The sequence below is a fragment of the Cygnus olor genome, chromosome 4, assembly GCF_009769625.2.
Source record: "Cygnus olor isolate bCygOlo1 chromosome 4, bCygOlo1.pri.v2, whole genome shotgun sequence".
NCBI classification, from domain to species: Eukaryota; Metazoa; Chordata; class Aves; order Anseriformes; family Anatidae; genus Cygnus; species Cygnus olor.
Genome location: NC_049172.1, coordinates 3088006 through 3108372, shown reverse-complemented (window position 1 = coordinate 3108372; position 20367 = coordinate 3088006). Strand labels below are relative to the sequence as shown.

Genomic DNA, 20367 nt, shown 5'->3' with positions numbered 1-20367 from the left:
AAAAAAAAAAGGAAATTTGCACAAACCCGCCTCACTGAACTGCAAACAAGCTAGCAAGTGCTTGCAGCAGGCCAGTGCTGCAGCCCAGCGTTCGTGCCGCAGGTCGCGGGCTCTCCTCCAAACGGTTTGAAATGGGCTTTGCCCCACACCTCGGAGGGCTACATACTTTAGAAACAAGTGAATGTTTCTTGGTCAGGCTGCTGTGAAGAATTTAGGCTGGGAAGAAGCCAAGGAGGGTGCCCAAGAAGCCTGGAGGGTGTTTGCAGCGGTCAGCGGACACTGGTGTCTCTGTCTTGGTGCTCTCAGGCCTGGGCCTTTACACAAGGAAGGCAAGGCAAGGAAACTGCTGCTGCAGACATAAATGGGAGATAGCTGCCTAACTCGATATTTTAGTGGGGAATTGAACCGAGTTTTCTTGACAGTCTCATTCTCTGATGGTGCTGTGGGGCCTGAACCTCCTGCTCCTGCGTTGCTTTTGCTGCCATCAGCACAAGTACTGACTCATAAGAACGAGATGAGAAATGCATCCTTTTATGAGGAGTATTCGTAAGGTTGAAGGTGTTTCCTGTTTTATTATCTCGCCTATTTTACCATACCACTAGGCAGTACTAGAGCATTGCCAGCTCCCAGGTGTTGGAGTGAAGCTGGGCACCAGAAGGCCTGGCTCTGTGGGCTGCTGACCTGAAGTGAGACTCCACAGCTGAAGAGATGAGTCCTTCCTTAAAGCTGGTTTCCGTATTTCAGATGTGGTATGCTTCTTCCCTCCACACCCTGTTTACTTCGTAGTTTGCAGGGAGTTTGTAAGAATCTCATTAAGAGGCATCATTTTGTACTCTTCACGTTCATCCTGTCTTCTGGCCTACAGAAAGTTTTTCACACAGGTTACAAAGGACTTGAGGCAGTGTTACTAGTCATTCCTTGTGCCCAGAAAAAAATGTTTGCATCAGGCAGCTGTTCTAGTGAAACAATGATCAAACAACATCCTCCCCATCCTGCATGACAAACCTGTAGAAAATTGATCATCCAGGTGTCAAGGTGTGGAGCGCCTACTTGCTCCTTACTGACAGGAGTGCCAATCCCTATCCACCAAGGAAAGGCGTGTTTGGTGCTGTCCTGGCAGATGTTCCCAGGTCCTAGTGGACTTCAATGTCCATGGTGAGGCCAAGTTGCCTCCACATGGCTGTCTCACTGGCCTCCTGTCCACCTAACAGCATGCTGCCTGAGGAGCTCTGGGTGATTCCTTGTGTCGGTGTGACGGCTCAGCAGCTGCGGGGATACAAAGAGAGTTCATGCAGGCTTAGAAATTATTAAAGACGACCTGCAAGGGAAAAGCATTGGACTCCTGCCCTGTTTGTTTGTTTGTGGTGTACAAAGGAGCGTTTGATCCTCCAGGCTTAAAGCTGCATTGATGCTGGTTGTTTGTAGTTGGGGCCTGGTCCCACAGAGAGACGCAGGTCCCCTGGGAATCCCCCATTTCCTGGGGGACTTCTAAGGAAGAAGAGGAAAAGGAAAGATGGGACTGAAATGTAGTACTCATACTGAAGGTAGCAGGAGTACCAGCTAATCAACCGTAATAATCAGGCCCCGTGGACATTTGCATGTTCATGCATATTCAAGGAGGCCTGACTTTTTCCAGAAATGGTTTGAAAAGGTGCTTTCTGAGCTGTGTGCATCTCGGTTTGCTTAATACGCAAGACAGAGTGCTCAAGCCCTATCTCTTATGTACGGCTTGAGCTCCATCTGGGACAACTGCTGAAGTGACCATTTCCAATCTCTTTCCAGACTAGTGTCCTTTTTGAACTAATTGTTATTACTGCTGTTAATCTGCTGGGTATAATTTAAATTCATTAACAGACCACCAAATTATGTGGTTCCAAATACTAAACACCAATTAGAAAGACAAAAAAACAAACAAACAAAAAAAAACAGGAATGATATCTGCAGATCAAACAGAACAAAGAGCTGGAACCTTCCAATGTTAGAATGAAAATATAAACAAAATTAGTCAAATTATAGGATATAAGTCTAGTCCAATCAGTGCCATAAGGGCTTAGCCTTTTATATACATGGCTAGGATGATAGAGGTTACAAGTAAAAACTTTGAGACAGAACTTGGCTAGCAAGTATTTGCTTCTTGTAACGTTTAGTAACTTCACTTGCTATGAAACTGTGCAGTTGCCTTACAGCACATGACTGAGGAAATTCAATTCATTTTCAAATGGTATATAGGCAGCCCTGTTAGGCAGGGAATTACTAAAGCTGAGTATTTTATTTAAAGTGTTGACTACTTGTATTTCTTGAAGTGGTGGCACTGGTGTTCTTTTCAGGTTTATTTGAAGGCCTCCATCATGGCCAAGGACTGTGTGACTGCGGCTGCTGTTGTGTTCCTGATCGACCGGTTCCTGTACTGGATTGATGCCTCAAGCAAGCTCCTGAAGATCGCCAAGGGCCTGCACAAGCTGCAGCCCACCACGCCGATCGGTCCTCAGGTGGTCATCCGCCAGGCTCGCCTTGCCGTCAATGCAGGTGCTGGCTACCAGGGAGCCACTGCTCCATTTTCTCAGCTCAGGCCCTATTAGGAGCTACTTGACTTTGAAGAAGATACTGTGTCCCTTTCTGGGGATGACATGCTTACGGCCCTGGTGCCATCTTTTCAAACGTGCAGCCCACTCCCAGCCCCCTTGAGCCCTCCCAGCTCTTCTCAGTAGCACAAAGGGGCTGGTATAAAGGGTGTCAGAGCCAAAAGCAGTAGAGAAAATTGTGAAAGAGTGTGGAAAATACTAATTGGAGCTTTTGTTCCTTAACAAATCTTCCCTGCTGGTTTCAAACAGGGATATCTGAATTGCTATACTTCTGACCAAGGGCCTTTAAGAAGTAAATGAGAGTCCTGGCATTTTCTCTGCACTGTCCCAGCTGCTTTTTTTTTTTTTTTTTTTTCAATGGGACCACTTGACTATGCAGATGATGCAGCTTACAAACCCCTCTAGGATAAATTGATATATTTATTTTTTTAAATGTCCATCCTTCCTATAATGTGGGCAACACCCGAAGAATTTTTAATATATCATCTTCCGACTGGGAGGATGTATTCCCACTTGTTCTGGGGAGAAGAAGACAAAGCCAAACAAACCTGCTTTGAAAAAGACAATTGAGGAATATCTTAAGTACAGAACATAGTCCGGGATTCCCAACCTATGGAGTGGCCAGCAGCTCAGTGCCTGCCCCAGTCTCATTGCCTCTGCTCCTGCCCTGAGTCCCGCAGCAGCCCAAGAAGTGGGAATGAGCAGAGTGAGAACAGAGTGTCTGGAGTCATGTGCCAACACTGCTGAGCTTGTGTTAGCAGCTGGGTTGACTCTAAAACCAATGCACGGCCTTAACCTCCCTCCTAAAGGAGAGGTAACCATGGCTTTCTGAAGCAGGTGTCTAGCTAGAAATATTTGTCCCATTGGCATTTTTTGCAATACTTTTTGTATCTATAAAATAGCTTGTATCACAGAGATTCCTGCACACGAGGTAGCATCTAGCAGTGCATGCTTAACTGGGAAGTTTAGGCTAATTGCAAACACAATAAGAACACTGGGAAGAGGAGTAAAATTTGCCAGGGCTTTCACTGTTGAATATTTTTGTTCACTTCATACCACAAGGTACATTTTTGTATTCATTTTCTATCTTTGTTTTGTTTTATCAGGTAAACTCTTAAAAGCTGAATATATCCTAAGCAGCCTTATTAATGACAATGGAGCAACAGGTACATATATATTTATTTTCCAATTTCAGAATTACTATTTTTTTGGTACTAATTTTAACAGTCACACAAATTTCAAATACAGCCAGTCTGACATCAGTAACGACTCCTTACATCATGCTTCTCTCTTCATCACCATTCTCTGCTAAAATGTGGAAGCTGAAACCTTGTTTTGAAACTTCTACAATTCATCTTTGTCTGTTCACTTGGGAGGAAAAATATTCTGGACTGACAGCCTTTCTACTAATTTCTCTGCCTGGAGAATTTTAAAACGTAGCCCAATTTCAAGCAATTGACTGATTGGTGATACAAGATAAAGACAACCCCCCAGTTGCCAAGAAAACCAAATTGGTTGAGTAATGCTTATCCTCCACATTCACACTGATCTTGTGAACGAAATTAAAACTTTAACCTCGCCCTGCAGCAGATTATAGTGCACTTATTTACTATATTTTGGAGTTGAGAAAAAAAGAGAGCAAATTCTTCATCTTAAAGCACTTTCTTCAATTACTGGATAGACAAGCAAAACTGTAAAATGGGAACGTTCCTTAATGGGCAATGATACTATTAGAAATTACTTCTTTTTCCTTCCTGTCAAATGACTATACCGCTGGCCATGTGACTTGCTTCAGATCTGGAGGGATGTGTAGAAATGGTAAGAATTCACGAATTTTGTCAGACATTCAAAATTAGTATTTAATTACGGTTTTGACACAAATATATTTTAGGTTTTCAAACCTGTTAACTATTTGCTTAGCCTTCAGAGTTTATATAGTCAACTCATTCATGTTTTGTCTACAACCATAAAAAGTAAAAAAAAAAAAAAAATACGAAGTCTGTTCTGGTTTTTATTGTTCTGTTTTTATGTGAAACTGAGATTCTTATACAAGAAGGGTCCTCACTCAAGAGGGCTTTAAACAAAATACCAGATATCACTGTTAAAGTAGCACTGGCTCTGCATTTCATCTCTGATGAGATTGTGCTATTATTTTCAGATTATTTTCATAATATTCAATGATAATACTTAGTTAACGTTGAAGATGTGTTGTTGAACAGGTACTTTGTGCTAAGAGTTGCAGTGAAATGGTCATATTAGGAAAGCTTAGTGGTTTCATTTTTTATTATTTTATATATTTATATTTATTTATGATGAGATAGTCAATATAGATTTGATAATGAAACGCTTTGTATAACTTTGTATAATCATGCTGTTTTAATGTGAAAAATTTTTGTTTTAATCTTCATGATACACTGATATCTGAAAACATATTTTGCCAATGATTCAAAGTATTTTGTTCTGCTGCGTGTACTAGTGATAATGCAGATAACCATGTTAATCCTTTTGAATGCTTTTTAGTGCAACTCTGTATAATGTTTATACACAGTGACTTTTTGTTGCTTCACAGAAGACAAGAACCTTTTGCTTTTTATGTTGTTTTTATGCTTTGTATAGCTGTCATTCAAGCTACATGCTCGTATAGCTGTCTGCTTATATTCCTTGCTGCACTGTCACCTTATCATCTCTCTGGCTGCAAGGCCTGACTCAAACCAGCTGAACTCAATGGAGAGATTTCAGGCAATTTGACAGGATTTAGGTTCTCCTCAGAGGCTTAAAATGATGGCAGCATTTTTTCATTCTCTACTGAAATTTTCAACTCTTTTTTCAGGTACTTGGCAATATGCTAATGAAAGTGATAGGATCCTTGTTCAGTCGGTCTGCTTACAAATCAGAGGACAGATTCTGCAAAAGCTTGGTATGGCTTTTTTCTGTAAATATCTATTCAAGGTTTCTCCCAATTTTTTCCTTTATAGTCAGGATTTGTAATGATGCAATTGTCATATGTCAGAATTTTAGCTTGTGTGAAACGTCTGCCTGACATCCATAACACAGCCACAGAAGATGAGTTATACACACATCTGTTTGAAGAAGCAAGGACCTAGAGCCATGTACCAAGCAAGCACATTTTAAGAATTAACATCTTATTATTAATCTAACCAGAAGCCAAGGAGCATCCTGCAATATTGTTTCATTCTTCTGCTAACACTTTTCCCAAATTCACTGTTCCCAAAAGCATGCAGTAGCTTAACATGGGTACATCACAGCAGTTTCTTCTGTCAATATAAGACGATCCCTAGCATTCAGTAGGCTGTATTCCAGGCTTGGTACTTGGGGCCAGCAGCCTTAGTTTTACGCTTCTGCCATAACCTTTCATCTTCAGCGACTGTTGAGATGAGGTCTTTTATGAGCATAAAATGTGTGTTTATACACAGCCAAAAGCTAAAGGAAACTAATGTTCACTGTCACCAAAGCAAAATATGCCATGATATGGTTTTATACTGTTTCCAGGGCTGCCAACTCAAGAAGATGTAAAATAAACTCAGCCTATTTAAAGCTATCTGTAGCAGTAATCTGCTTAGTGACTATTTCTCTGGTTTATTTCAGGGATGTGGTATGAGGCAGCAGAGTTGATTTGGGCTTCAGTTGTAGGATATTTCAAACTTCCTCTACCAGATAAAAAGGTAGGATGTCCTTTTCACTCTGGATAGCCTTGCCAATCTAATAATCATTCCAGATTAGCTTTTGTTGATTTCAGTCATGTCTTTTAGAAATAAAGTTTCAATTATGCATCTCAGACACGGCTAACATTAAGAACAAATATTCCAGTTGGTCTGTGTATCACATTGTTTGTTTCCGCATGCATGCACAGACTTACAGACACCTTTTTCCTGCAGGGAAACAGAGTGATAGTTTTCATTAGTGATAAAGTGATTTCAAAGTGATAGTTTTCATTAAGCAGAGTTGTCTGAAGTGAGCCATCACCTACGATGTCACAGGTGTCTCTGACAAGGACAGACTAATCCCAGAACACAACCATAGATTTGGGTTTCTTGGTTTGGTTTTCTTGTTTGTTTTTTTAGCATTTCTGTTTGCTGAAATGTTCTCAAGCTGCCCTACACTATCTGTTGTGAGTGGTGTATGTCCCCTGGCCCTGCAGCATCTGAACACCTTGCAGCAGCTAATATACCTGTCTTTAATACTTTTGTGAGGTATGGTCGCACTAATTTTCCCTCTGCCAATGAAGCAACAGTCATACCATGTGTCCGTAGCCAAACAGGAATGTGAACCTAAGTCTTGCAAGTCCTGGGGTGATTCTTTAATAATTTTTGTAATTGTATTCCAGAATAGGACATACCAAAAAACCAGACCTCATCACCTCTCCTCTCCCGTACTTAAAAGCTTGACTTTAATCTCAGAACATCCCTATGAGACCAAAGATGTGTAGTGAATTTTGCAGAAAGTGTACAGATACTTCCTGGCTTTCTCAACTATTTAGCTGGGCAGGCCCTTAGCCATCAGGTGTAAATCAAAAGTTCAGGAAAGAGACTTCGCTTTCATTGTCACAAATAGCACCCTGGAAAAATATCTAAGGAAAATGCAGTGCTATTGAAGTTACTGTTGAAGGCAAGAGCTAGCGGTTATCAGAATAGCTGCCACTCACAGAAACTCATAAGGGTCCACCAAGGCAGCATTTTCTGCAAGTTAATAAAACCCTACCAAGATGACCTGAGTTTCTCAGCAGTACTTCTCTTTGGATCCTTTTTGGTTCATTTTGTTGGATTTTCGGTGTGGGTTGTGTTGTTTGTTTGTTTGTTTGTTTGTTTTCTGGTTTGACATATACAGAAACTAAGTAAATGTGAGAAAAAAAAATCAAAACACGTGGGAAAAAACCTTCCATTTCTTTTTCAGGGAATTGCTACCTCCTTGGGTATTATAGCTGATATCTTTTCTTCCATGAGTGAGAAGGATTATATACGTTTTAAAACCAATGCTGAGATTGACCTGGTAAGACTTGGTTTAGTACTTGTGTGTGCAGATTCTTCAGAAAAATTGTATGTCATTGTCCCACATTCACTCACATTTTGTCTGCCCTCCAGTTCCTCTCCTAAGCTGAGAGGGCTGTAGAATATTCCATTGCTCCCATTGATAAAGTTCATTGGCACCTAAATGGAAAAATGCTTTGCTCCAGGAAAAAAAGAAACAGTAAAAATATTTATTTAGTGTGGGTATATGTGTGTGTATGTATAATACACAGATGATTTACAGAGCCCCAAACTGACATATCTATGGTAAACCTGAGCAAAAAGGCTCTTTCAGAAATACAGTCGGCTGTTGTTGTGTAAGATTTGATGTCCTACTCTGTCAAGATTCAAAGGCATCAGAAACCTCATGGAACCTACAAATCTCAATGGACTCTGATGACCAAATCCCAAGCTGCCTACCTCCAGTCTAACAGGGTTGCCTGCCAGGTAGACACTTCTCTTTGAAAAGAGAGCCTTTAAAATGAGGTTTCCCCTTGTGCTTTTTTTTTGTTTCATCAGAGCCTTCTCCGGGAGTTCAGCCATCGCTTACTATCAGCTGCTGAAGCCTGCAAACTGGCGGCAGCCTACAGCCAGTATACCCCACTGTTTGTGCTCACAGCAGTGGTAAGTATTAGTCCTCATTCTGGAAGTGCTGTGTGTATAAGAGAAGAGTCCAGGCTATTAAATTTGGCTGTAATCTAGCTTCCAAGCATCGTACTGTACAATATGCTCCTATCTGTGTTGTGGATATAATGATACATGTTACTCTGGACTCCAGTCTGAAGCTAAGCAGATGGGAAGAAAGCAGTATCTGTCTGCAGAGCGAGGATGGGCTTTCGAGCCCACCTGAGAGTGTTGCTTTTCCTGTAAATAAAGATGTATTTCAAAGGAGAAAGAGCAAGATTGTTTCCTAACAGAAATACAGCAGCAGGCAGTTAGAGCCAGCATTTTCTTCCAATTGTAAAAGGGAAAGAAACACATTTTTTCCTCCTTTCATTTAGTTGAGACAGAGGTGCTGTTTTTTAATTCCTTGATTCCTCTTTTGTCCTCTCCCAGAACATCCGTGGGGTATGTTTGCTGTCCTATAGTCACTCCAAGGACTGTCCGCCCAAAAGGAGAAAGTTCTACTTGTCCGAAGCCAAAGAAACCTTCGAGATCGGCCTCCTCACCAAGAACGAAAACAGTCCTGTCACCAGCAAGCAGGAGCTCCATAGCTTTATTAAAGCTGCTTTCTGCCTCACAACTGTGCATCGATGGCTCTATGGGGACAGTGAGAAGCTCCATGAGGTGGGTCAGCTCTGTAGGGAAGCCATGGGAAAACTGCACGCGTACAGCACTTCGCTTGCAGAAGAGGAAGAGAAAGGAGTGCTTGCCAAGGAGATCATGTCTCTGATCACGTCCGTTAAGAAGCACTTGCAAGTGGAAAGCTTTCCTAATTCTGATGCCAGGTCTTACATTCCAGACAGTTACAAAAGCGCAGTGCAAAAACCTATCCTGCAAGGGGAGGCCAACTTTGAGAAGATCCTTGCCAAGCATTCTCAGCATCATCTGTCAGTGTGTGAAGTGTTTAAAAATACTTGCAGGATTCATAAAACCACACCAGGAGAAACGCACACGGGAGCTTGTGTCACAACCTTAAAAACAGAAACCAAAAACATAGACACTGTGTGCACCACTGAAGAAGCAGCGTACCAGAGGAAAGGTGCTGGCAAAATGGCCAATACACAAAAAGCAGAAAGTAGCTCAGAGAGACTCAGTGGCCAAACAAGAAACAAACACATCACTTCTGATGTGATCAATATTTCCTTTGAAGAAGAGACTGAACCATTTGAAATAGTAATAAATGATGGAAACAGTGCTTTTGGCAGATGGCAAAACAGGAGTCAAACCACCACTTCAGAGAACTCATGGTGCAAGCTGTTGCTGTCAAGTTACTCCTCCAGCTGGGAGGAACTGAGCTGTAATAGCAGCCAGGAGCCTCCCAGGGAAGGGCAGCAGCAGCAGCAGAAGGGCTCAGCAGAGGAGCAGTGTTGCACAACAGAATCTGCCGAATACGACCAAGTAGCTCACCTGCACTCACTGCCTCCAAGAGCCCATCAGCCTTCTCCTCGAGAGCTCCCGCGTGGCTCAGTGGGGTCTCCTCACGCTCCCCCGGCCAGAAAGCCCAGGCAGGGTGGCTGCAGTACCATGGACAGCAGGCTCATACCAAGGCAGGCACCCAAATCCCACTTGGCCTGGGTGCAGCCGGCGGGAGGAACCAGGGGCAGAAGTGAGGGTCCCTCGTCTGACCACAGCCCCGCCACAAATGGGGTGGTTGATGCAGAGTCTACAGGCACTGAGCCAGAAATGGCCAGCGAGGCCCCTGTGGGTAACTGGTTGGGGAAATCTCCAGCCGTGGCCGGGAACAGGTCTCACAAAATGGTTGATGTTGACCCCCAGGCAGAAACGATAGATGACACTGAATTTGATTTCATCAGTATTGGAGACTTGGTAAACAATTATCCCACAGCGACTGGTCCAGAGCATCAGCCAGCTCCGGGTGCACCAACAGCTTTACCCTCAGGGGGAAAGATGTCCAAAGTCAACTACTTTGACTGTGCTACTACTGAAGAAGAAGAAGAAAAGCCTCAGGACAGGGTGAGCAGCCAGAGGCCATCCAGTTCATCTCTAAGTCCATGGCACAACTCAACTCAGAAGCCCAAGTGTTCCCCTGAAGGTCCATTTCTGAATCCAAGGGGAAATGGTCTTGCCTTTACACCTGGGAGAACAAAGGAAGAAATCCTTGATGCTCGAATTCTGAGGGATGATGACTATGTGCAGCTTCTGGCAGGAGTAGAGCATAACTGGCTTGTCCAGAGACTGAGGCCTACTGGAATTTTTAAGCCTAAACAGCTTCATAAAGCATACTGTAAGTTTCCACACAGCAACAAGCGTTTTCATGCAGTGATAGCTACTCCCACAGAAAACAGCCTTGACTCAGGCTTTTTAACATCATGTTTTAGTCATCACTTACTAGGATTTTTTTGTTGTTCTTTTATGAATTTTTGTACAAAAAAAAAAAGAAAGAAAAAAAAAAAGCAACAGAAGAACACTCCCTTGAAACATTTTCTTGTATTCCTACCTACCCATTTGCACATCAGTCACAGCTTCATGGAGATGGGCTCCATCTCCATGCCCACTCAGTCCCTCCTGCTTTATCCATTCATGCAATAGGTAACTCAGGCTACTTGGTTCCTGTGCTGGTTTGTCAAGTCTATTTTACCCCTTTTACTTGAGCCCATTTAAGTTCAATATTTCATCCCTTTGAACTATGTATTTGAGATAATGATTATAAAGTTAATTGTAAATAACAGTTCAATTTATTTTCTGAATCTTAATTTGCAGAACTTTGTTCAATATACTAGGAAATACAGAAGTTAGGAGCAACACCTCCATAGGATGCCTCATTGAGCTCATTAAGTGCAATCTACTGGGGGATCATCCCATCTTGCTTGTTTCAAGCCTGTTTAGATATTTTTGTCCTTGATGTAAAACATCCATCTCTGCACCTCAGTGCCACTTAGCACATATCTTATTGCACAGTACTTTGCTTTCAGAGGAGCCTGGATATCTTAGCTCCTAGGTGATGGTATATCACCCCTCAGCTCAGGCTTAGAGCAATCCTGTGGAATTGTCCAGACTACCTGTTGTGTCTTCTTTTTGTAGCAGCTCTTCTTTTGAAATACTCAAAGAAATCAGGCCTCTGGACAGGCCAGGAAACAGCTGTATTCATTGGGGACTACCTGAACGTGGCAAAGGAAGGCAAACAGAGAAATGCATTTTGGATACACTTCCTGCACCAAGAAGAAAGCCTGGGAAGGTATTGACCAAACCAATTTTTGAAAAAAAAAATGTATATCAATTCTACTTCTGTGTAAATATGAATGAAAACTGCCTGGTACGATTAATCTTATACCTGTGATTCAGCTAGTCCAGTGCCTTATCGGACAGTAGCTTTTATCAGGTATTTTCAGAAGGTAATACAAGTTTTTATTTGGGCAACTACAGAAACAGCAGTCACAATGGCAGAAGATTGTTCCTTTATTCTGTTTCAACCTAGTTTATGTTTAGTTAGATTTTGGCTGGTTTTCTGTAGCAAGGCTGTTTTATTGCTTTTCTAAATCTCTTGTGCATTTTGTCAATCTTTAGTAGGGTAAATCTTATCACCCATTTAGCTCTCTGATTTTGAATTTTTGGGAAGAAAAAGCTACTTTACTGTTGTCTTACAGCAGCCATGTTAGTGTCTATCTGCTCATGACAGGCCGTAGGCCCGAACTCACCTCCATCTGTTCTGGGATAATCTGATGGGAGATTAAGTGACACTTCCTTTTTATATGACCTCTAGCTTTGCATTAGAGAATTCCTGTTTCTGATCTTCCGTAACACTCAAACAAAACATCTGTAATTCAAAATTAACTTTTTTTTTTTTTTAAGACAGTTTTTCCCCACATGAGCAGTAATAAACCTGACAGAGATTCCAGAGTAGGCCCTTTCATTAAACAAGCCCATCTAATCCTACTTATGGGTAGGCAGAGCAGCGCTTCATGTTGCTGAAGAGGGTAGAAGCACAGAGTGGTATTAGTACCTCAGAGGCAGACCAAACTTTTTGCTTGATTTCATTTTCCTGTGGAGACACCAGCAATTGTTCTGTTTATAAGCCAAGACAGACAGGCTTACAGCTGCTGCAGTCTGAAAGAAGGAACGCTAGGTTAATGTGATGCTGGGCCTGAGAGGCTACCCTAGCTAGCACGATGCTACACTTCCAAGTACCCAGATTCCAGCCTAGAATCACTTTGCAACAAGCTCGTTCTTAACACAGAGTGAAGGAGCAACAATGCCTATAGGCAGAGAAGTTCTTCAGTCACTTTTGACAATGGGTTTACACAATGGATCCTTTTGATCTGAAAGCAAAGTTAAAAACACATGTATGTTTCACATCAGGAAAGCTCTGCTGGCTGCTAATCACAGATTTTGGATTGTTATTAGAAGTATCTTATGATTTCTTATGGGTTAAGAACAGTATTTTAAGTACCTCTGAGTCAGGTCTCCCTTCAGAGTCAAGAAGAGTTGACTTTAAACATTCCATTGCTATGAAACCTTCATCCTAGGATTTGGTTGATTTTTACAGCATTTTATTCCAGTAAGAGCTTTAGGAGAAAAAAAAACAAAACACACAACTTTATGGTTTGATGTTTGTGTATGGTAATGATGTTTGTGTACCACAAGTAGGGCTTCCTGAGTACAGTCTGCTGCAAACCTGGCTACACCAAAGGTTGTTTTTGTTTTGCTTTGCTTTGTTTTGTTTGTTTTGTTTTGTTTTGTTTTTTCTTGTTTAGGTATGTTGGGAAAGAATATAAAGAAGAAAAGGGGCTTCTTCATCATTTCAGTGACGTGGAACGACAAATGACTGCTCAGTACTACGTGACGGAATTCAACAAAAGGCTCTATGAGCAAAAGGTCCCTACCCAAATCTTTTATATCCCATCTGCAGTACTTCTGGTAAGAGCTGTCTTCAAAGCAATACCAAGGAATTGATGGGAAGTGGGTCATAAGTCAGTTTGACTTTAAATTACTAGTAGTTAGGCCACCTGTAGATGACATGCTGTAATTCATGTGATCTTACCTGGTAGGTGTACTTGATTGTTCAGGACAGAAGACATCCTTCAAATGGCTATCACAGAAAAGCTGTTTTCCTCAATAACAACCCCTTATCATAGCAATTCTTATTAGTTATTAGTTCTTATTAGGAGAGGAATAGGTCACTATATAAAGAAGCAGCCCACCTCAGAGGAGAGAGGGTTGGGGTCTGCCTGAGCAGAAGCGCTCTCCCTCTCTCCGAGACACCGTCTGCTCCTTTTCCAATTGTCCCTAGCAAAGAACCAGCTCCGCCACATCTCTGTGTGGTCTGTGCTCTGTAAGGAGAAGGAAATGCCCATGTACTCCCTGAAGGTGAGCTCACACTGATGGTGAGGGAAGACTAGTGGAAACGGCAGGGCTTTGAGCTTCAGCAAGACCACAGGTCCATCAGGCACCTCTCACTGAGGACCATTCTGCCCCTACATTCCAACAGTTCAGCCTCAGACATTGCCTGCTGGCAGAGGCAAGAACCAAGTGGCTGAGAGCTGGCTGGGATGTGAAGAGTTATCTGAGCAAGCCTAGGAGGGAGGCACAGCAAAGTCATGAGAATTTATTGTGTCTGGAGTGGGTTGAAAAAACAAGAAGCCTGAAGCAAGAAGTTTTGAAGAAAAAGCAGTTTGGGGTTAGTCTTTAAACAGCAACAAACAGCAACTAAAATACCCACAACTCAACTGAAGTAACAGCCACATTAGATAAGGGAAGATGGCTATTTGTCCACTTGGTTTCAAACACACAGAGTTTGAGGAGGCTGCGTTCAACACACTCTTAGGGCACACCTCGCAGATCATACTGGCCTTCTGTGTTTCAGAAGTGTAGCCAGGACAGCTGTTGCTGCTCTTACTACCCTCTTTGCTCTGCAAGATGTCTTCAAGGGCAGCAAAGCCACGGAACAGGTGGCCCTGCTGTGCCAGCACCCAATCTGAGTGCTAGAGGTGGGAGCCACATCTGTGTGATCTGGCACGGAGGTTAAACCAGACATCCAGCCCTCCAGGGGAAATTTACAGGTCTTTTCCAAGTTCTTATGCTTAACTTTCAGTTTGACTTGTGTTTCAGATGTGGAGAGCTAAGTAGACTGTCTCTCCCTGCCTACTACAGAGCTGAGTTCACTGTTATTAGCATGTATATGAATTCACAATATTAGTATGATAGCATGATATGTATATTACTGGTTCTGCAAGCCATTCTGGCAGTAGATCTGGCTCTATGCCACTTGCTAATAAGGCCTAATGAGAGCCTGGCACCAGCACTTACTAGTCTCTGAAGACAGAAATTACTAAAAAAAAAAAAAAAAAAAAACCACAGCAACAACGACAAAAAAACTACAACAATAAAAACAATAAAAATCACCCAGTGGTTATTTGCACATTGAAGAAGGACCAGGTGCAAGTTTATTCAAATCTTTTCATTTTTCTAGCTTGTTCTTTAGATAGAATCTCCTGAAAGAAGTTTCTCATTTGCTGAACAAACTAGATATTTGTCGAATTTGTTGCTCAGTTTGGCCTGCCAGGCTGGCTTTGTGTTGGTGCCATCATTGCTCTAGTTAAATGTGAGCTCTGAGCAGCCTGTGTTTTGAATCAGCAGTGGGTTAATATGGAGGATATTTCCATCCATCTTATGACAGAAAGTTCTAAGAGGAAAATACAAACATTCCCTTAGAGGAGCTTTAGCATTCTTGCTTTCACATCTCTGCACGGACGACTGTCACTGAAACTCTCTTTTCAGATACTGGAAAACAGAAAAATAAAAGGATGTGTGAGCGTGGAGCCCTACATCCTGGGGGAGTTTGTGAAGCTGTCCAATAACACAAAGGTGGTAAAGAACGAGTACAAAGCCACAGAGTATGGTCTGGCCTATGGCCATTTCTCCTACGAGTACTCCAATGGAACAGACGTTGTTGTTGACCTGCAAGGTTTGTATTGCGGTGAACTCCATTTATTGCATATCCCCTCAAGTAGCAGAATATGCTGTACGAGGACATAGCCCCTCTAAACGACATAAGGTGAGGGAGGTATGTGCAGGTGTGTTTCTGCTGTGAGCAGTACTTTTTTTCTGTGCTGTGTCACAGCAAGAGCAGATAAGCCGCACGCTCCCCAGAGTGCCACAGGAGCAGTCTGCACCCAATTAGGCTAAAGCCAGGCTGCGAGGATGTGTCCTGTGGAAACACCTGAAGGAGAACCACTAAAAAAGACAGCGGGTTTTGTCACACTTCCTCCTTCCCAAAATTGGCAAGCCTAAAATAATTCCCTATTTAGTTAATGGAGAACTGAGCTCTTTGGTTAAAAGCCAAGGGTACAACCTTTCAGAATCAACCTTCATCACAGGGGTATCTCTGGGATGTTCAAGAAATATTCATTCAGTACCTCCTAGGGTTTCATTCTGCTTTTGCTGACACAGGTGTAAACTGGGAATCACTGAACTGACATGAGCAGAGTGTGGGCTGTGCCAAGCAGAAAGTACTGGGTGGGATAGCGCAAGGGCCATGGTGCTTGATAAAAAAAGATGTATCCTTTCTTCCGCAGGCTGGGTGACAGGGAATGGGAAAGGCCTCATCTACCTCACAGACCCACAGATTCATTCTGTTAATAGCAAAGATGTTTCACGCTCTAACTTTGGGAAGAGAGGAATTTATTACTTCTTCAATAACCAACACGTGGAGTGCAATGAAATCTGTCGTTGCCTTTCTTTAACGAGACCCTCAGTAGAGCCACCAATGTAGACTCACACAAGAGACCCAAGCAGAAGATGACCCATAAGATGGGCAGTATTTTATCCTACACACTTCTAGGAGCATGTTGTCTTCATGAGAACAGAGGCCCTCAGATGACACTCACGTGAGTCTGGTCAGCCATTACCTGCACCATTTTGGGAAAGTTCTGGTCTGTGCACCCCAGCTGGTATTGCCATGTTACCATCTTGTGTACCATCTGAAATGCTTGTTCGTATAGCCATCTGTCAGACTTAGCAGAAGACCACAAGAGGAAGAAGAAAGCAGCCTCCAAAATTCAGCTAGAGGTGTGTTACAAGACTGTATAAACATCCAGTGCATCAGCAGACCCAGTGAGGGCAACAGGCACCATCTGCTCTTCGGAAATGGAGTAGGAAACAGAGCGAGACAGAAGCAGAGACTTGTGTTTCAACCATCTGTAAAATTCACAGAAAGTTGTATAAATGCTTCAGGGAACAAATGGTGATGTTTTGGGTTGTTAAAAAATAAAAACACAATTTCTTTCAGAGGGGTATGTACGTATAGGTGTGACCACACAATATTTAAATAGAAGGAAATATGGTTTTAACTGCAACGGCCAAAAAAATCTGCTGTTCTTCAAGGAAAAAAATACTGGTCTCAAGCCAGGAAAAACTGTACATGAATAATTTAGGCCTGCTACATTTAAGAAACTCTCAGGAGAGAGTGGAATAGTCCTCACTTAAGAACAACACATCTCTTCTGACTGTAACGAAACTGTGAACACCATAAGTTTTGCGAATGATTCTGTAACTAATTCCAACAAACAATCTCCCCAGGCACGAATGCAGACACTGGTACAAAGGAGTGCTTCCAGGGGGAGGCCAGTATCGAATCAGCACTGGCACGGGCACAGGGTGAGCAGCCTCAGTGCCTGTTTGGGTTCCTGCTAGAGAGGCAGAGCACCTCCTCATTCTGAGCTGTACACGCTTACTCAGTACACCCTTAGCGCAGTACAAGCTGCAGAAAGACTCCCAGTAACTACAGGATCCTCCAGCACAAAATCCAGTTGTCATCACCCACAGGAGCTCCATCCAGGGCTTATTGCTTGCAAACCTGTTTTGGCATGGCTGGTCCATCAGATTGTGGTTCAATGCATCCAAGGGCAGTGCACAGCCCTGGTTGTATGACTACGTGAGCTTGTTTGCTGTGTGAGCTAGGCACTCACAGGTACAGCTCACATCAGCTATTCAGAGCAGGTGCTAGGGCTTTAAGGGGTTGCTTGTGAGTGAAAAAGGTGTCCTCTAAGTGGTATCTTTACACACTGCCCCTATCAACACCCCACACCAAGACCTTATCCTCTCACCTTGCTCTGCTTATGCAACCGAAGACTAAATCCTAAATTTTTAAATCTAAAATCTTTAAAACCTAAATCCCTACATGAGGAGGGATTTTCTTGACAATTCTGCCTGTTCTAGGAACACACTTTACTCTCACACATACAAACAGCTGTGACTTCGAATATGTCCTTTAACTCAAACATTTTTGCTGAATTTTTGCTGTTGTTTGTGGTTGATACATAGCACACACCCAGAGAGCCCCTAATATTTAACACCAGTGCTGAGCAGCCTGTGGCATGCGTGCCGGCCACATGCTTCAATAGTGTATGCTGGGCTAGAGGCAGCTGCAGCTTTTTGCATTTTATGAAACAATCTTTTGTGGGATTTTATTTTGTTGTCTTGTGTTGCTTTGTTTTATTTTAAACTAAAACCTGAAGTTCATTCAGGTGACCTCCTTGGACACTCGTGAGCCACGGGGAACTGGAAAGTATGAAATGCAGAACTATTTTTTCCTGCACAGGCTGCTTAGGTGGTAAGAATCAAACCTGGCAGCACGGTCAGGGAATGCATACACATGTTGTTGTGCTGCCTCCCACCTTGGTGAGCCTTTCTTAACTGAGAAAGGATCCAGAAGAAAGAGGGAATGAGAGCTCCTCACCCTGCATGTTGCACTCCTTCAAAGCCGAGTTAAGCAGACTGGAGCTTCTGGTTGAGGGATAAGGAAAATAAAAGCTATCAGCAACACTATTCAGATTCAGAGTTTACAGGAGAATGTTTGTTCCAGCCTTTGCAAGGGACACTCTGCAGATTTTGATTAAAAGCAGAGGGCATATTTTTGCACATACAGGCTGCATCTGGTTTTCTATTCCACCGGAGAGCAAAAGAGGTCTTGGGCTCTTTCAGCACACCTCTCCTGGTGTTATTGTCCTAACCGGGAGGCCAAAAGCTACTTCTGTGAAATTTCAAGAAAGAGGTGTGCATATTCCCCTTAGTTCCACATCTGGCAGGAGTAGCAGGACTGGACGGAACACTGGCTGCTGCTCGGGAACCTGCCTCTCTAGCCAAAATAAAATATGACGAGACTTTGGTTTTACTCTTCAAAGACTATGCCAAGGCATCCAGAGTGTGTGCATGTGCAGTCATCCATGTACCAGGGGATTCTTCATCTGAAAAATGGTATAGAGCTTCCCTGCTACATCCAAGGTCACTAGCTTCCTCCACTGAAAATGCTCTCTTCTCTTCTCCTCCAAACCCGGAGGTTCCCTGCCCCATGGCCCAAGGGCTGGGACTGCTTCTTTTGGGAGATTTGCGTCATGAGAAAGGGAACACAGCATTAAATTTCCACAAAAAGATGGGTCCCCAGCACCATGGCGTCAGCTTTAACAAAACCATAAGCTTTTGTTTCTGCAACTGGCAGAGATTTTTAGGCTTTTGTTGCCGCTTTTTAGCAATGCTATTGTTTTCTACGTGGTTTGCGCCGAGTTGTTTGGAAAGATGCCCTATCACTGTGCTGAACAATTAGAACTAGGTGTAAAGGGTGAGAAGCAAGAGAGAAAAAAAAATTAAATCTCTTTATTATGGTGCATAAACCTTCAGTGCTGGGGAGCTGGGCAGCTGCACAGGAAGAAAAATGCATTCAAAAATATAATGCTAGTGTGAATAATCCTTTCTCGAATGCTGCTTGCAGACTGCTTCAGCTTTGTCAGGTGAACTTGAACTGGGCCATCAGATTTGCTGTCGTTCCCATTGCACACTGTCTATCACCCCAGGGCATTCACCATCTTGACTGTTGTTAAAAGGGAGCGAACAATCCATCATTGAGCCCGGGAGTCACTCGCTCATAGAAAAGTAAAATCGGCATGTGACGGTACACTCAGCCCCAGTGTTTCACAGATTAAAGTGATACATGAAAACTCACGTGTTACTGGGAAGATTAAGCCAGTTATCTTGTTCTGCAGCCAATAAAGGGCTGCCTTGTCTGTGGCAGGAGGAGAACGCTGGCTTTAACCAAGTGACAGAAATTGTGCATACGGAGCTTCATGCTGCTGCAAAACAGAGCTCTAAACTGCCAAGGGGAAACAAAGATGGTCAGCAAGATTTTGGGAATTAACCGGCAGCAGTGATGCTGCGTTAAAGCCTTTTCTTTCTCTATAGAGACAATTAAAAACAAAACTAAACCTCCCTAACAATCCCTGGAGAACAAAGTGTCCTTGCGCACTGTCAACAGCCAGCCCCGCGATGCCTGTTGTAAAGTGTGTGTGGTTTAGAGACCCGCAAAAAGCAACACCTTTTCCAGTCTCTGCTGCTTGTTTGACCAAAGAAAATGTGTTTAGATATGCTTTTGAATAAATTCTTGTGTGGGGAATCTTAATATCTGGAGTACTTCCTAATATAGGGTATTAGCATTTAGCAGCTGGTTTCTTTTGTTGCTTTATGTAAGACATTTTCCCACCCCAGCTAAACGTATGGCTACTGACAGATCTTTGAATGAGCAATTCAGGAAAGTCAGTGTCGAGTGTCAGCCTGCCCAGTTCCCACCTAAAACCAACACCGTAACGTTTAGCCTGGTAGCTTCCATCGGTTGTAACCTCAGCAGGCTGGGGCTCATGTCTGGAACTCTCAGAGCTTTGCTCAGCGCCCTGCCATTAGCCGGTGCTTGAGCACAGAGCTTGCCTTAATAATGATGTATCCACATATATCCGACAGCCTTTAGGCAGCCATAGCACGTACGTGGCCCGAAACACACAGAACTTACACTGCGGGTTGATGCGGTGTATGGTACAAACGGGGGGCTAACGGGGGAACTAAGCAGCTGACTCAGAGCATTTAATCTTTTGGCTGGAAGCACCAGCTTAGAGCTACTGGCCAAAAAAATCTCCTTTCTGCCATTTCCTCTGGCTTCAGAAGAAAGTCATGTGAACCAACCAAGATTTGCATTGTTTTGTGTTATTTGTTGTTTTGTTTTGGTTTTATTTTTCATAGGCATTCAGTCGTGTATTAAGTAACTTGCTACCCAATGTGCTTTTTAGGGTGGATTAATCACACCACACTCCCAAGCGTGA

The 20367-nt window shown here is 43.0% G+C and overlaps 1 protein-coding gene across 5 annotated transcripts in view; it reads left to right on the top strand.

Moving 5' to 3' along the window:
• The window catches only part of ALPK1 (alpha kinase 1), a 41478-nt gene extending 24665 nt beyond the window's left edge, over positions 1–16813 (top strand). For all 5 annotated transcript variants that reach the window (XM_040557089.1, XM_040557086.1, XM_040557087.1 and 2 more), the window contains 11 exons: positions 2328–2526; positions 3689–3748; positions 5413–5499; positions 6189–6265; positions 7494–7589; positions 8126–8230; positions 8663–10514; positions 11312–11465; positions 12982–13144; positions 15005–15191; positions 15802–16813. In XM_040557089.1, coding sequence (XP_040413023.1) covers positions 2328–2526; positions 3689–3748; positions 5413–5499; positions 6189–6265; positions 7494–7589; positions 8126–8230; positions 8663–10514; positions 11312–11465; positions 12982–13144; positions 15005–15191; positions 15802–15998 — 3177 coding nt within the window. In that variant the 3' untranslated portion in view covers positions 15999–16813. The remainder of the gene's footprint in view (positions 1–2327; positions 2527–3688; positions 3749–5412; positions 5500–6188; positions 6266–7493; positions 7590–8125; positions 8231–8662; positions 10515–11311; positions 11466–12981; positions 13145–15004; positions 15192–15801) is intronic.
• The last annotated feature ends 3554 nt before the right edge of the window (positions 16814–20367 follow it).